Source organism: Labeo rohita, chromosome 17, assembly GCF_022985175.1.
Source record: "Labeo rohita strain BAU-BD-2019 chromosome 17, IGBB_LRoh.1.0, whole genome shotgun sequence".
NCBI classification, from domain to species: domain Eukaryota; kingdom Metazoa; phylum Chordata; class Actinopteri; order Cypriniformes; family Cyprinidae; genus Labeo; species Labeo rohita.
Window position 1 is genome coordinate 9,039,060 of NC_066885.1, and position 17,672 is coordinate 9,056,731.

Here is a 17,672-nt window from a genome sequence, read left to right on the forward strand (position 1 = left end):
AGTTGTGATTTTCTAGGTTGATATGACTAGGAACTATACTCTCATTTCGGCGTAATTATCAAGGAACTTCGCTGCTGTACCATGGGTGCAGGAGGCACAATGATATCACGCAGCCGCCAACTCTGCTGGCTGCAACTCTGCATCTACACAAACTTAGTGCTGGTCACTTTCAGGCGCTGCGTAATATCATTGCTCCTGCTGCACTGATGGTACGGCAGCAAAGTTCCTTGATTATTACGCCGGAATGAGAGTATAGTTCCTAGCCACATCAGCCTAGTCTTAGTACACAATGTAACTACAGAAGAGTCAAGTTTTAAATAGGAAAAATATCTTCATTATATATGGTCATTTTTGAGCAAGATGCTATCGGTCTAATCAGATTCAATGATCTATGCTAAACTATGCTAAAAGTGCTATCGCCAGACCTCTAGGGGAGTTGGACAATGAGCCTATTTTCAAAAAAAGTGGAGTGTTCCTTTAAGAAGCACTATATTACTGTTTTATGTAAAGGTGCATCAGGGTTGCCAGGTTTTCACAAAAAATCCTGTCCAATTGCTATACAAAAGTAGCCCAATCGCGTTTCGAGGGGGTTCCCCTGGTAAATTCACATTCGAGGGGCTAAATATGCATTACTGGGGTGACATCAGAAACAACCGCAGACTTGGCAACACAGGTAGCGCTCACTAACTTGCTCAAGTACTCCTCTCCATACCAATCACAACAGGCTTGGCCAACTGGCTTACTTTTGGAAAATAAAAACACTCAAATAAGACTCAACTTGTCATGTGCTCAAGAGAGGACATAGCACAGATACTGTAAACAGAGGTCTATATGACTGCATGCTTACGGAGTTTCCATGCAGGCTTATCTTATATAATGACCTTCACATGGGTGAGCGTATATATGTGCACTTGAAAACACACATGTTTTTTTTGCCAAAAAATTGGTATTTAAGATGTTCCCAAAAACATCTGCATTAGGGTTTAAATACTGAATACAGATCCCAGCAACACACAAAAGATGAGGGGCTCATTTAGTAACTTTGGTTCGCATTAAAAAGTAGTTCTTCCCTCGTTAAATGTGACGCTAATTAACTTTAACAACGCAATCAACCAGCCTCTTTCAGGTTTGACGTTAGTCTTTCCATCATGAAAGCAGCATGATATGGTAAAAAAATAAAAAAAGACTCAGCTGCTGTTCTTCCATGACTGAAACAACAGGCAGTGTTCGAATATACAAATGTCATCCATATGTGAAGCGCCGTATTTATATAAAAACAGGCACCGTAAGAATCAGAATAATACTGTGTCACAAAAACATTTACATAAATGCTTTGGATAAATAAATACATTCTAGTAGATCCTTTTCAGGTTTTAAATATCACATTCCGTGTATATAAAGTTACAGTACTGAAATGTAAACTAGCTTGATTTCATTTGGAAAAGTCCATTTGATTTGTGAAAAATAAGATGGAAAGTGTACAATATCGTCGTTCTGATACACACACATTTCTGCAAATCACACTGAAGACATCCGTCACACGTAATGTGAAATCTAACAGATGTCAAGCAGTCATGTGAATTGCTTGCATAACCTTCTGTGCCATGACTTTATAGTTCAGAGTGCTGGCGAGGTGCTTGGGGGTTTGGTGATGGATGTGAGGTTCGTCTTTGGTTTGGGGTCACATGCTTCTGTGCTCTGTGGTCTTCCCTGCCCCCAGTCTTCGTTTTAGGACCCCTCTGAGCTGCGTAAGTCGGCGCTTCTTGGTCCATTATAGCCAAAAAGTCAAAGAATGGCACAGGAGGGCCCCATTTCCCATCTGGGATCAAGCCTAAAAGAACAGCAGAGAAAAAAAAACAATGTTGTTGTTTGTGACGTCTGTCAAACTCCATGTTCCACGATGTTGATGAAGAACAGCTATCATAACTTGTTGAGTAAACACCGATTACTCTGTGTAGACGCTACTTCTGACAACAAAACAGCACTTGGGGAGTAAATTAAGCTTGATACCTGGAAATCTTAAGTAGAGGAGTTTACTAATGGAGAGTGACAAATGATTCCAGATGTCTTGGTGTGGAAACTATGTAAACTGATCTACTATTAATCCCTGTGAAAACACAGGGAAGTTATGCATACAGACCACATAGCTGCATGCTATAACAAAACAATTTATAAACAGTCAATAATAGCTAGTCATTTGATTATACTGCTTTTATATTGCTTTTTATATCAAGTATATTTGATTTTATATTGCTACAAGAAACTCTGAATTCACCATGCAGACCAAAAAAAAAAAAACATTAGATGGACCAAAAATTAGATCAAAATCTACTCTAGACTTTTCATTGGTCCAAAATACACTGCTGTTGAAAAGTTTGCGGTCAGTAAGATTTTTTTTTAACTTTTGAAAAAATATATAAACAAAATAACATAACTAGAACAAGAAAGAGGAATAAAAGACATATTACCAATAATTTAAATTAAGCCAATCAGCTTATTAGTATGATTTCTGAAGGATCATGTGAAAATTCACAGAAATATATATATTTAAAAATATACATATACATATATACATATATACATATACATATACATATATACATATATATATATATATATATATATATATATATATATATATATATATATATATATATATATATATATATATATACACAGTACTGTGCAAAAGTCTTAGGCCACTAGTATTTTCACCAGCTAAAAATGGTTAAAGTTATTTCTATCCTTTGCTGTAGTGTGTCAGTAAAAAATATCGGTTTACATTTCCAAACATTCTGTTTGCCATTATTTGTAATAATCTAGTGAGATTTTTGTTTGCACAAGGAGTCTGACAACAGCCAGAGCTCCACACAGAGATCTGATCTCACCATCATCCAGTCTGTCTCTGGAATGACATGAAGAAACAGAAAAACTGAGACAGACTAAATCCAGAAGAACTGTGGCAACATCTCCAAGATGTTTCAAGTAACCTACCTGCAAAGCTACCGGAAAAACTATGCACAAGTGCACATAGGGCAAAAGCTGCTTTAAACGCAAAGGATGGTCACATCAAATGCTAATTTATTTTAGTTAATAGAAGCTCATTGATAAAGAAAATCTATTTATGACATTGTTTTTGACAGCATCCTCATTTTATGTGCCTGTCTAAAAATTTTAACAGTACTGTAGCTTCTATAGCGTCTCCTTTTTTTCTGTTTCTTAAGACAGACTGGATTGAATGATGGAGAGATCAGATCTCTGTTTGCACAAGGAGTCTGACAACAGCCTGTGCTCCACACAAAAATCTCACTGGATTATTACAATTAATGGCAAAATGAATGTTTATAAATGTAAACTGATATTTGCTACTGACACACTACAGCAAAAGACTGACTTCAACTGACTTTGAACCATTTTTAGCTGATGAAAATACTAGTGGCCTAAGACTTTTGCACAGTACTGTATATATATATATATATATATATATATATATATTTTTATATATACACACACACACACACACACATTTTAAAGAGTGCTGTCAGTCACTAATTAATCAATTAATTAATTAATTAATCCCACCTAACAATAAAGTTTTAAAATCTAATTTTATATTGCAATAGTTTCATATTCAGTCTTCAAATTCATGTTGAAACAACATAATGACAGTATATTTTTAATATTTGTTAAATATTTTTTATGACTAAAGTGGAGTGTCACTGATACCAATATTATTGATGTTATTAAAAAAAAAATAATAATAAAAATATGAAAAACTATCAACATTACAGTATAATTGAGAGCTATCAATTTTAAAAATTATTAGAACTCTAAGAAAACAACTTGCCCAACAACAATTTGAGTGAACTTAAAACAATCTTCACATAAACCCATTATTTACCTTCAGCAAGTAGGAAATATACAGAAGTTATCAAACACTAAATACTAAATTAAAGCTACAAAAGTTAATGATTTCCTCTTTTTTTCTTTTGTTCTTTGATTAACAGATATCACATTTAAGAGCTGCAGCTTAACACTGTTAAACTGGAAAAATTAATCACCTGCGTTAATTATGACTTTAAATGGGTCATCGCACGCCCATTTTGCACAAGATGATATGATTCGTTAGGTTCTTAATGAGAAGTCTATAACATAATTTGGTAAAATTTTTTAGTGGTAATGTAAAAACCACTCTTTTTACGTTGTCAAAATCAGCCCTTTTCAGAGCAAGACATTTTTTTGCATTTGCCTTTAAATGCTAATGAGCTGTGCTCGCTCCGCCCCTCTTTTCTGTGGAGTAACAAGCAATACTGTTTACTTTAACCGTATTTAGCCATGAAACTTGCTAAGTAGCACATTATTAGGAAAGGCGATTTGCAAAGATGCATGAATAACCCTTATACACACTTCTGCTGTAGGTGAAGCTGGATCACAAATGATTTGCACAAACAGACATTTATGTTGATCGCCAGGTGCATTTCCTTTAAAAACTAAAGTAATGTTAATCCTCTGCGTCTTCAGCAGCTAAGATATCAGGGGTAAATGATGAGTGCTATGATCATTATTACATCCAACAACAGAACACCTCAATCACTTAGGAGCCATTCTTGTCTTCAACTGCACTGGCGTTGAAACAATGGCGGTCGGACTATAGCTCACTCAGGGCGGGTCTAAGGTAAGACGGCTGAGTCAATCAACTATCATGGGAGCAGCCTTGGTCGATACGATGTCACATAGACAAGGTGGCTTGAGTATGAGTATGGCTTGATTTGAAAAAGGGGATATTACTTATAAAGATTTAAAAAAATACCACTGGGTGGATTTTTATCATTATAGGGTGGTTGTGTATACACACTGCCAACACACATTTATGTTCAAGCAATTTTTGCGAGTTTTGCATCCGATGACCCCTTTAAAATATATTGAAATAGAAAACAGTTGTAATTGTAATATTTCACAATATTTCTGCTTCTACTGTATTTTGCAAAAACAAAACATTAAAAAAAAATCTAAATAGTTTTATGGTGTCATAGAAATCAATACCACACCACAATCTGACACACAGCAAAAGTGGTGGATGAAATATTGGCTCTGCAGTCTTCACTGAAATAGGCGTATAGAAACCACTGAAGAGGTGGAAAATAAGTGCAGATCTTCTCAGAATTTCCATCCATCCAAAAGAAAAATTGCAGACTATTTCATGGATACAGTCAATTTTTTCCAGCACACCGATAAAAACCTGTGCACCCCTGATGCCTATAAAAAGCATAACTGGGAAAGCATAACTGGGAAGAGTTTTTTTTTTTTTGTAACTGTTTTTTTTGTTGTAACTGTTCCAAATGAATTAAAACACATTTTTTCTTCAAAGTACATTTTGGGTCAAAGCATCAGATTCAAAAATTCAAATGATTCAAAATACAGTGAAAACAGTAATGCTGTGAAATATTATCACCAATTCAAATAACTGTTTTCGGTTTAAATATATTTTAAAATGTCATTTATTCCTGTGATCAAAGCTGAATTTTCAGCATCATTACTCCAGTCTTTAGTGTCACATGATCCTTCAGAACTCATTCTAATATACTGATTTGGAGCTCAAGAAATATTTCTTATTATTATCAATGCAATTATGAGCAAAACATCAGCTCTTATCTCGCTCTAGGAGCGTGAATCAACATATGTGTTATCTACTGTAAAACACTGGATGACTTGAAATTGACAGACTATATCACTCCTCTTCTCATAAGTCAGTGATGCAGAGTCTCTTGCGATCATTAATGTTTGTGGCGTGGTAGGATTAATCAGCCGGCTGAAATGTTTGTTTCGCTCTGACGAAACGCATAGTAACCGACCAAACATGCTGCTTGCTCGAATTACAGGAAAAACAGACATCTGGGTCCTTGGAAATTATTTAGGAAATGAGAACAATATTGGTTCCAAACACATTTTTAGTGGTGTTTGCTCAGACCAGCATCACTATAAATATTACTCATACTTACAGTGGTATACAGTTAGAGGTTTTATTTTCCAGTACCTTAAATCATGTGGTTTGTTGACGAGGCATGAAATTACAAGAATCTGATATATGATTCAGCTGGTGGACTAAAAAAAAAAAAAAAAAAAAAAAAAAGACTTACACTTAAGAGGGACCCAAGCCATATCTAGAGTGTTAAATAACAGAGAAATTCTTTCAACTTGGATCAGTAAACAACCACTTAGCCATCACCCTTGTAACACTCCAGCTCCACTCCATAATATACACAACCACTGAAAGAAGTTCTAAATGTTAAGCAGCACGACCGTTTTCAACATTAATAATAGTTAAAATGCTTCTACAGCACCAAATCAGCATATCAGAATCATGCGATATTGAGGACTGGAGAAATTATGCTGAAAATTCAGCTTTGCATCACAGGAATAAATTACATTTTAAAATATATTAAAATAGAAAATGGTTATTTTAAATAGTAATAGTTTTTATGTTTAAAAGTCTTACTGCCCCCAAACTTTTGAATGGTAGTAAGGTCATACATTATCTTATAAAGACCAATTCTCACTATTAACGTGCGTCTATTACGCAACATCCACTTTTGCATGGTGTTTGGACATAAATGTGTATTGGCAGCGTGTGAATACAACCACCCTACAATGATAAAAATCCACCCACTCCTCATTTTTTTAAACGCCGTTAAACAAAACCAGTCTCACTAGACATGCTCTTTTGATTCTCAAAGCAATACGATGTCATATTGTTTAGGCCCATGACCGCTGATTGACAATCCTGCATTGCCAGAGTTTCCGCCCTCAGCAAGTTATGTACATTTATGTCTGCACAAATCATTGCATTCCAGACTGCTTTGTGAATGTCATGTCGTTATAGTGTTTAGCTAACGCTTTAACTGTATTTGTGTGCATAGGATCAGCACCATGCTGGCCGTTCGGTGGCGCTAGCAAATACGTCCTTCCCTGTGCTGTCAAGTTGGTTGTGCAGATTGGTCGATTGATCAAGCTTTGTAACATTGTGCTGTTTCGTCCCAATTTCGGGTTTGTTTGGCTTCACATATTTGACCCTGGACCACAAAACCAGTCTTAAGTCGCTGGGGTATATTTGTAGCAATAGCCAAAAATACATTGTATGGGTCAAAATTATTGATGTTTCTTTTATGCCAAAAATCATTAGGATATTAAGTAAAGATCATGTTTCATTAAGATTATTTGTAAAATTCCTACTGTAAATATATAAAAACTTAATTTTTGGTTAGTAATATGCATTAGTAAGAGCTTCATTTGGACAACTTTAAAGGTGTTTTTCTCAATATTTTGATTTTTTTGCACCCTCAGATTCCACATATTCAAATAGTTGTATCTCTGCCAAATATTGTCCTATTCTAACAAAGCATGCATCAATGGAAAGCTTATTTATTCAGCTTTCAGATGATGTATACAACTCAGTTTCGAAAAATTAACCCTTATGACTGGTTTTGTGGTCCAGGGTCACATACACTATATTGCCAAAAGTATTCGCTCACCTGGCTTGACTCGCATATGAACTTAAGTGACATCCCATTCCTAATCCATAGGGTTCAATATGACGTCAGTCCACCCTTTGCAGTTACAACAGCTTCAACTCTTCTGCGAAGGTTGTCCACAAGGTTTAGGAGTGCGTTTATGGGAATTTTTGACCATTCTTCCAGAAGCGCATTTGTGAGGTCACATACTGATGTTGGACGAGAAGGCCTGGTTCTCAGTCTCCGCTCTAATTCATCCCAAAGGTGTTCTATCGGGTTGAGGTCAGGACTCTGTGCAGGCCAGTCAAGTTCATCCACACCAGACTCTGTCATCCATGTCTTTATGGACCTTGCTTTGTGCACTGGTGCACAGTCATGTTGGAAGAGGAAGGGGCTAGCTCCAAACTGTTCCCACAAACACTTGGTATGCTGAAGCATTCAGAGTTCCCTTCACTGGAACTAAGGGGCCAAGCCCAGCTCCTGAAAAACAACCCCACACCATAATCCCCCCTCCACCAAACTTTACACTTGGCACAACGCTTTGCATTACACTTGGTGATATATGGCTTGGATGCAGCTGCTTGGTCATGGAAACCCATTCCATGAAGCTCTCTGCGCACTGTTCTTGAGCTAATCTGAAGGCCACATGAAGTTTGGAGGTCTGTAGCGATTGACTCTAAAGAAAGTCGGCGATCTCTTCGCACTATGCGCCTCAGCATCCGCTGACCCCGCTCCGTCAGTTTAAGTGGCCTGTTTGAGTTGCTGTCGTTCCCAAATGCTTCCACGTTCTAATAATACAGCTGACCGTTGACTGTGGAATATTTAGGAGCGAGGAAATTTCTCGACTGGACCTGTTGCACAGGTGGCATCCTATCACAGTTCCACGCTAGAATTCACTGAGCTCCTGAGAGCGACCCATTCTTTCACAAATGTTTGTAAAAACAGTCTGCATTCCTAGGTGCTTGATTTTATACACCTGTGGCCATGGAAGTGATTGGAACACCTGATTCCGATTATTTGGATGGGTGAGCGAATACTTTTGGCAATATAGTGTATGTAGTATGGCTGAACACTGGATCTCTCGTTCAGTCATGTTGCTATACCGACTGCAAAGCAGAGATGTATAAGCTACACCAAAGCCAATAGAAGGCAAGCCTGCAACCTTTAGCCAAAAAAGCGAAAAGGCCTAAAAGCTAACGCTTCCAGTTTGGGAAAGGAGACCAGAGGCCGTTTTCTTTGAATGGCTGTTAATGAAGGAGAGGCTTCACTACGCTGAATAAACAGCTTTTTAGAAAAAACAGCTTATCATTTAATTAATCGACCACCTACTGGATAATTTTCAACAAGTTCTACACTAAACATTACTTTTGGATTGAACTATTTTTAGAGTTTACACCAAAAAAAATGCAGTTTTTTAAGAGAATTCACATACTTTTTGCAACAGGGGGGATTCAGCCTACAGCACTTCCCATTCATTACTTTGGTATTCGTAAACTGCGACTGAGTGTCAAACAACTCTGAACTGAAGATCAATGACATCAAGGCTGTAATGTGATTGATTATCTCTGGCTACACCCTCTTCTGAAGATGGGGTGGGAATAGTAGCTCTTTTGCATTTAAAGTGATACAAACCAAGGATACAAAAATTTACATATAATGTAGTCACCTGCTTGTCATTCAGATGTTCATGTCTTTTTTCTTCAGTCGTAAAGAAATTATGTTTTTTGAGGAAAACATTTCAGGATTTTTCTCCATGTAATGGACTTCTATGGTGTTCCCAAATTTGAACTTCCAAAATGTAGTTTAAATGCAGCTTCAAAGGGCTCTAAACGATCCCAGCTGAGGAAAAAGGGTCTTATCTAACGAAACGATCTGTTTTTTTTTTTTTTTTTTTTTTTTTTTAATACAATTTAACTACTTTTTAACTTCAAACGCTTGACAGTTAGGGTATGTCTAAAAACTCCCATCTCATTTTCTCCTCCAACTTCAATATCGTCATACATTGCTGTTTTTACCATTTTTTGTAAAGGGTGTTTGATCTCCTTTGTATGTTCACTTTGTAAACCCTGGGTTGGTACTTCTGCAGCGATGTAGGACGATTTTGAAGTTGGAGGAGAAAATGAGAAGGGAGTTTTTAGACGTACCCTAACTGCCAGTTCACACAGAGCTAGACGAGACAAGCGTTTGAGGTTAAAAAGTACATAAATTGTAATTAAAATAATAATAATAAAATAATTGATCATTTCGCTAGATAAGACCCTTTTCCCTCGGCTGGGAGTGTTTAGAGCCCTTTGAAGCTGCGTTCAAACTCACGGGCACCACTAAAGTCCACTACATGGAGAAAAATCCTGAAATATTTACCTCAAAAAAACGTAATTTTTTTTTATGAGTGAATAAAGAAAGACATGAACATCTTGGATGACAAGGGGGTGAGTAAATTATCTGTAAATTTTTGTTCTGGAAGTGAACTAATCCTTTAACTAGCATTCATATTACTAGCATATTGGGTGTTTATTAGTACTTATAAAGCACATATTAATGCCTTATTCTGCATGAAGAGCCTATTCCTTAACCCCATTTCTAAACCTAAAGGGGTCATGAACTGAGAAATTATAATTCTTTTGATATTTTGACATATAAGAGGTTGTTGTACTAGAAAAACATCCTGTCCAGAACTCAAAACTTTCTTGTTAGCCTAAAAACAGCGTATATCTGCCAAAATGACAGGTTGTGGAATGTGCCACTTTATGATGTAATAGTGGGTCAATAACGAGAAAGGTGAACGCAGGTCAACACAGAAACCAAATGATAAAGATGGTTCCAAATACAAGAAAATGCTATGCAGTGTAAAGTTGTGAAAAAACGGTCTTTGCATTGCCTTCCTTCTTATCCCAACATTAGAAAAGAGTGCATGAACTTTATTTTTAACGAAGTTCCAGACCGCCTCAGTGAGTCTTGGTCCTTTGTTCACTTCATTTCACCGCAGATTCATTTACAAAGCACAATTCGATGCTTGATTTTTAGAAAATTGAAACTAAATGACGACGTTGTGCTGACTATATTGGATCTGACAGTGATGTTGCAACTCACAAGTGTAAGTAACTGTTTTTAATACGTGGTCACTATTGCTTTGTCTGTTATTACAGATTGTTTGATATGTTCTGAGAATTTACACATTTTTAATCTAAATCAGCAGCATTCATATATGCAAAACTGTTAGCCAATCATAGCAATGGCCGTTTACTTTCAAGTCTACAATCCACCATGCCTATTCAAACAGGGCGTTCTGATGAGGGTGGTTAAAAACAGGACAGAAAATAGCCTTTTACTTCTAAATTATGATTTTTTTGATGTACAAATCTTGATAACATTAAAAGTGGACCTTAGAGAACACTACAAAAAACAAAAAACAGAGGCAGTTTAACAACTAACAAAGTAACTTTTAATATGCAGCAAATTAGGAGTTAAACTTAGTTAACCCTCTGGTTGTGTTCGGATTCCTGTCACACTTGTGGTGTTCCCGGTCAAAAATGTCGGGACTCCAAACAATTGCTTATAAATCTATCATTTGGTATATTATCACCAAATATTGGATTCAATCTTCTTGTCAATTTGTTTTCTTTCATTTAGGACTGGTTTTGTGTTTCTATTTGCATCTGATTAATCGTAGGCCTCATTTATCCGAAAGTAGGCACCTCATTTTTTGAGTGGAAAAAAAAAATATGAATAGTTTTCACAATATGAGATTAAAAAAAAAAAAAAAAAAAGTATGAAAATTTTGGAGCCCAGTCATAACAATTCCTTATAAATCTCTCATTCTGCTATATTATCACCAAATACTGAATTCAACCTTTTTGTCAACTTGTTTTCTTTCATTTAGGACTGGTTTTGTGTTTCTATTTGCATCTGGTTAATCGTAGGCCTCATTTATCTGAAAGTAGGCACCTCATTTTTTGAGTGAAAAAAAAACATTTTTTAATGAATCATTTTTTACAATATGAGATAAAAAAAAATTATGAAAATTTGTATTGTTTCTCACACTGGTGTGCTTTAATGTTTATTCAGGAAGTTTGCTTTTAAATGCTTTCATTTTGTACAAAATTGTCACACTTGTCAAAAATGGCCGGCCATATAAATTGCTTATAAATCATTAATCATAGGCCTCATTTATCCAAAAGTAGGCACCTCATGTTTTTGAGTTTTTGCTTATAAATCTGTCATTATGCTATATTATCAGCAAATATTAGATTCACTCTTTTTGTCAACTTGTTTTCTTTCATTTAGGACTGGATTTGTGTTTCTATTTGCATCTGGTTAATCGTAGGCCTCATTTATCCCAAAGTAGGCACCTCATTTTTTTAGTGAAAAAAAAAAAAAAAAAAAAAAAAAAAATGAATAATTTTCACAATATGAGATTAAAAACAAAAAACAAAACAAAACAAAAAAAAAAAGCATGAAAATTTTGGAGCCCAGTCATAACAATTGCTTATGAATCTCTCATTCTGCTTTATTATCACCAAATATTGAATTCAACCTTTTTGTCAACTTGTTTTCTTTCATTTAGGACTGGTTTTGTGTTTCTATTTGCATCTGGTTAATCGTAGGCCTCATTTATCTGAAAGTAGGCACCTCATTTTTTGAGATAAAAAAAAAATTATGAAAATTTGCATTGTTTCTCACACTGGTGTGCTTTAATGTTTATTCAGGAAGTTTGCTTTTAAATGCTTTCATTTTGTACAAAATTGCACAAAAGTCACAAAAATGGCCGGCCATATAAATTGCTTATAAATCTAGGTGAAATAAACCCCACAAAAAATAACGAAAACTCCAAAAAAAATCTGAGAAGTATTTATGCCCTGTGTGAACGAAGTCAGCAAGTTTGCGTCCAATGCAATAACGTTATCTCGTATTTTCATCGAAAAAGAAAATCTTCTCCAGGTCAATTTGACCCGAACACAACCAGAGGGTTAATAATTAGTTAAGAGTAAGAAATAAAGTGTGACCAGAGGAGGAAATCAAATAATATAGTAAATATTAAGAACACATCATATAAAAAGTTATATTTATAATGATAGGAAATGATGAAGGTGTAACAGGATACGAAAATGTTACTCATCGCTCTCATGAGCACAATGGGGAAAAGTCTTTTTTGGAACATCTAAACTGGCATAATTTTAATGTGGTGATAACACAGAGGGACACTGCTGCTCATTATGCAAAGTTTCCATGTGAAATGTGAAATTAAAAGCAGAACTTTGTGTTTCGAGAGTGAATACTTTCTCTGGTCGCACAGAAAGAGGACAAACCCATCAATGTGTAATGGGAATAATTACATTTGCCGCCCCATTACACATACAGAACCAAAAAATACTCAATAACCAGTCATACATGAGACACAAACAGCCTATTAAATTCCATGGTCATGTATAGCAGAAACAGTCACCTATATTATGGCTCTTTTAACAGCAGTACAAAGGACATTTTATTTTAATTACACTAATGCTTCAAGGATAAAATTCTGATGATGTGTAGACAACTGTGTTTGCTCTGCATCTCCCTGGCATATGAAATTTAATAAATATCCTGCAATGGATAAAGTGCTTCATCCATCTTCATAAAACACATTTAAACCGACAGACGGATGAAGCCATCTTTTTCGGAAGTGTAAGAAGCTGCCAAAAACACAGTCCTCTGGCCCCAGGAGTCCAGCAGAAGGTTTCGGGGAAATAACTTGTAACAATCAGACACAATTAAGGGATACGGTTTCCTCTCAGCTCCATAGGAAGCAGATGGGAGATGCTGAGAAGTGGGTATAAAACCAGTTTAGGTTCTGACGCTGACAAAAGCAAAACCCGCTCTGAGACCATCAGCGGAATGGAACGAGCGTCTTTGGGGATGTGTGAGTGAGAGCACATTTTGGAAAAGCATCAACTTGAGTTGAGTGCTGAGTGTTTGGGCTTGTTTTTTTTACCACAAGCAACAATAGTGATTGTATTAGGGAAAAAGTGTTGATGAGGAACTGAATGGATAGGGTGTGACCTCAAACATTTGGTGTCGGAGTACTTTGTGCCAGATTTTCAGGGCAGGGGTGTGCGATGACTAATTCCTGGAACTGTAGGCACGTAAAAGACATTGGCAACAACTACAAGGATATATCTGGTGTCTTCAAATGTTAAGTTACGGTAAACGGTAGCTAAAAATGAGGTACGGTATGAAGAAATTCACACTTGAAGTTTCCAGAGTTACCACACAATAATATTCTTGTAAAGTTTATGCAAATAATTTGCCAAAAAGATATGACCAGGCAGGACGTAACATATTTCCAATTAATTTCCAACTAACATTAATTTCCAAATTATTTTTCTGTCATAAATGAACAACTGAGAAAAATCACAGATGTTGTAAATTAAATAATATATAAAAAGTGTAAATGTTAATGTTAAAAATATGATAAAAATAAAAATCTAAATCATTAATATATTATTATTAAAAAACTTAATTTTTTTTTTTTTTTTTGCAAAATGCAATATTTTAATACAGATATGCAAAAACAAAATAAATAAAAAAATAATAAAATAAATAAAATGAAAACATTTTTATAGAAAAAAAAAAAACATTACTGGTGTCCATCTTAAGACAAAACAAACCAGAGTAAAGTAAAAACAAAGGCAAACCAGGGTAAAGGAAAATAATAAAAATAAACTAAACTAAAATAAAAATAAATAAAATAAAATAAATAATAAAATAAAAGCCCAAATATTTTTCTATTTTCCTGTCAGGCAAAAGTCAGACTGAAGCACAATATGATAAAAATATTGATAAAAATAAAAAATAATATCAAATAAAAATTGAAATAATTTGAATTTAATATATTTTAACATAATATAAAAAAAACTTAAAATGTTATATATATATATATATATATATATATGTATATATATATATATATATATATATATATATATAATTTTTTTTTTTTTTTTTTAACTTACAACTTAACCAGAAGCACACATTAATTCAACTTCCCCCCACCCTCCCAACCACCCTTCCCAACCACCCTTCCCTTGCGGTCTCATTAAAATGGGGTACCTAATGAAATGAAAAAAACATAACAGAAAAGCAAAGCAACAGGAATCATAAAACATAAAATCCAGCAATCAACAATGCAAACTAAAAATACATAAATAAAATAAAAACTACAGCGTTAAGACATTCTTTCTGAGCCCTGGTCATTGTTTTGTGCAATAAGCTTGGAGATCTTCTCAGCAGCTATAGTCCAGATCTTTAATGTAGACATTTGTGCCAGGTTCACCCGAGCTGTGGATATTTCAAGCATTATAATGTCCTGAAGTTGTATCAACCATTTGTACATATCCAGGCTATGTGGTGGAAGTCAGTGTTGCGCTAACAGTTTTTTTGCTGATGTTAACCCGGCCAGCCAAACAGTTTTCTGTAGCTTAGAGAGATTCAACAGAGAATTGTCACTCAGTAATAATATAGACGGGTTCACCGGTATAGGATATTCAATAATTTTTGATAAGATGGCACACAGCTCATTCCAAATTTTTTTAACTTTGTCACATTCCCACATCATATGAAAAAAGGATCCGAGTTGTTGGTCTGGACATTTATCACAGAAGGGACTAAAGGAGGAATCAATACGATGTCTTTTAAATGGGGTCCAATAAGTTCTGTGACAGAAATTATAGTGAATCAGTTGGTGATTGGGATTTTTAGATGAAGCGAAAATATTCAACCATACTCTTTCCCAGTCCGTAACACCTTCCTCTTGTTGACAGTCTCTTTCCCAAGTGCGCTGTATAGCTAAGCGTTTTGTTGTAGCCACTAAAGCCTTTCTGTACATCCATGAGGTGAAATGGCTAGAAGAGGACAGATCAAACCAGGCAACGATTGGATGCACGGGTAGATTTTCCCCCCAGGGAACCCCATAGGCCTTCAAGGCCGACCTTAGACGCAAATATAAGAACAGAGAGGAGGGTTCAGGTCCATACCGCTCACACAATTCTTGAAAACTTAACATGCAGTTAGAACCAGAAATATCTTTCAGTGTATAAATGCCTTTCTGCATCCAATCTCTTGAAAAAAATGGTGCACCAGCAGAACGAATATCATTATTACACCAAATAGGAGTATGGGTGTGCCAATTATGTTGAGTGTTGAATGCATTTTTCCATCAGTTTAAAATTGGCTATTGTATTGGCAATGATTGGGCCAAAAGCTTGCATACATTGTTTGTTGTTTAATCCAGAGAACAGTATATCTTGTAACCTATATTTATGTGCTAAACTCATTTCAATCTCTCTCCAAGAAACCCTAGAAAGCGGGTTGAGCCAAACATTGATGCATCTTATTTGAAAAGCCCTATGATATAATTCAAAGTTCGGAAGAGCTAATCCCCCATTGTCTTTTGTACGCTGCAGAGTTTCAAATTTTAATCTAGGCTGTTTCCCACTCCAGATGAATTTACGAATCATAGAATTAAGTTTGAGCCAAAACTTTTTAGGAGCAGGTAAAGGAATCATAGAACTAAGGAAATTGATTTGTGGCAAAACATTCATTTTAACACTCGCCATTCTGGCATGTAGTGATAAGGGCATCGAGGTCCATCTTTGGAGATCTTGCTCCACCTTAGTTAGAGTTTGAGAATAGTTGGCATCTGGAATAGCCTGCAGGGATAATTGAACAACAATGCCTAGGTAACTCATGGACGTTTGTATGGGAACATTACATGGTAGTTTGACTTTTTTAGCCATGCAATTAAGTGGAAGCAAAGCGGATTTATCACAGTTAATTTTGTACCCGGAAAGCAAATTGAACATTCCAAATACCTTCAGTATCCGAGGAAATGACGCTTGTAGATCTGAAATAAACAGTAATATATCATCCGCATAGAGAGATATATGTTGTTTGTAGGACTTAACTGAAATTGAACAAATGTTTTCCTGTCTTATCAGCTGGGCTAGTGGCTCGAGCGACAGTGCAAATAACATGGGGGATAACGGGCATCCTTGTCTGGTGCCACGTTTTAAATGAAAAGGTAGAGAATGTACCCCGTTGGTTATAACAGAAGCCATTGGGTTTTAATATAATACCTTTATCAAAGGAAAGAACTGCAGCTGGAGTGGGACAAGCTCGGGATTCGTGTATGACATGCAGTAATCTACGGATGTTATCAGCCACCAATCTGCCTGGCATAAAGCCGGTCTGATCTGGATGAACTAATTTGTTTATATATCGTTGCAATCGCAAGGCCATAATTCTGGCATACATTTTAATATCTGTATTTAACAAACTAAGTGATCCTTCCCTTTTTTGGGTATCAACGATATAAGTGCTGTATTCAACTGTGGGTGAAAGGCCCCAGTTTCTACTGCCGCATGAATGGCCGTCAGGAAGACAGGACCGAGTAGATCAAAGTATTTAAGAAATAACTCTGTAGGGATCCCGTCTAAACCTTTTTTAGCACCCTGTAACGCCTCTTTAAGTTCCTCCAAGGTAACAGGCTGACCCAACTGATCTGCTTCCACATGACTAAGACGAGGCAAAGTAAGAGAATGCAAGAAAATGGTACAGCTTGGACTTGAGGGATTAAGTTCAGATATATAAAGTTTAGAAAAGTAATCAGAAAAAGCAGAGTTAATTTCCTTGCCATTCCTAACCAGTCCTTCGGATGGGTGATTAATTATATCAATGTACGCTCTCGCTTGACTTTGCTTCAATCTAAGGGCTAAAAGTTTGCTAGGTCTAGCACCACTAAAATAATAGTTCTGTCTGGTCCTGTGAAGTACAAATTCTGCTTTCCTTCTCAGAAGATCATTCAGTTCAGCCTTAAGGATTTGAAGCGTCTTAAATACCGAGTTGGAAAATGCAGATTTTAATGAACGTTCAAGTGATTGACATTCTTTTTCTAAATAGTCGATTCTCTGATTTTGCATCTTTTTTAAATTAGTAGCGAAGGATATCGAAAAATTTTTCATCACTTCCCTGGCTCCCTGCAGAATCGCTTGCCGGTCCTGGTACCGTAACACGCGAAAGATTAAAGCGCGGGATTTACCAGAGCCGTAAACTCTTTGCGCTCGGTCGATCTCGATCGGTCCCTTCTTCTTTAGCGCTGGTATCCAGGTAGGGAGCATCTTTTGAACA

General features: G+C 35.9%; 1 protein-coding gene across 2 annotated transcripts in view; it reads right to left on the reverse strand.

The window, feature by feature from the left end:
• Positions 1-344: 344 nt before the first annotated feature.
• Positions 345-17,672, reverse strand: part of txndc16 (thioredoxin domain containing 16) — a 34,247-nt gene continuing 16,919 nt past the window's right edge. Inside the window, exon 19 of one of the 2 annotated variants that reach the window (XM_051132573.1) lies at positions 345-1,831. In XM_051132573.1, the coding sequence (XP_050988530.1) occupies positions 1,611-1,831 (221 nt within the window). In that variant the 3' untranslated portion in view covers positions 345-1,610. Of the gene's footprint in view, positions 1,832-14,583; positions 15,476-17,672 lie in introns of those variants that run through there. The other variant, XM_051132574.1, reaches the window with a different exon arrangement.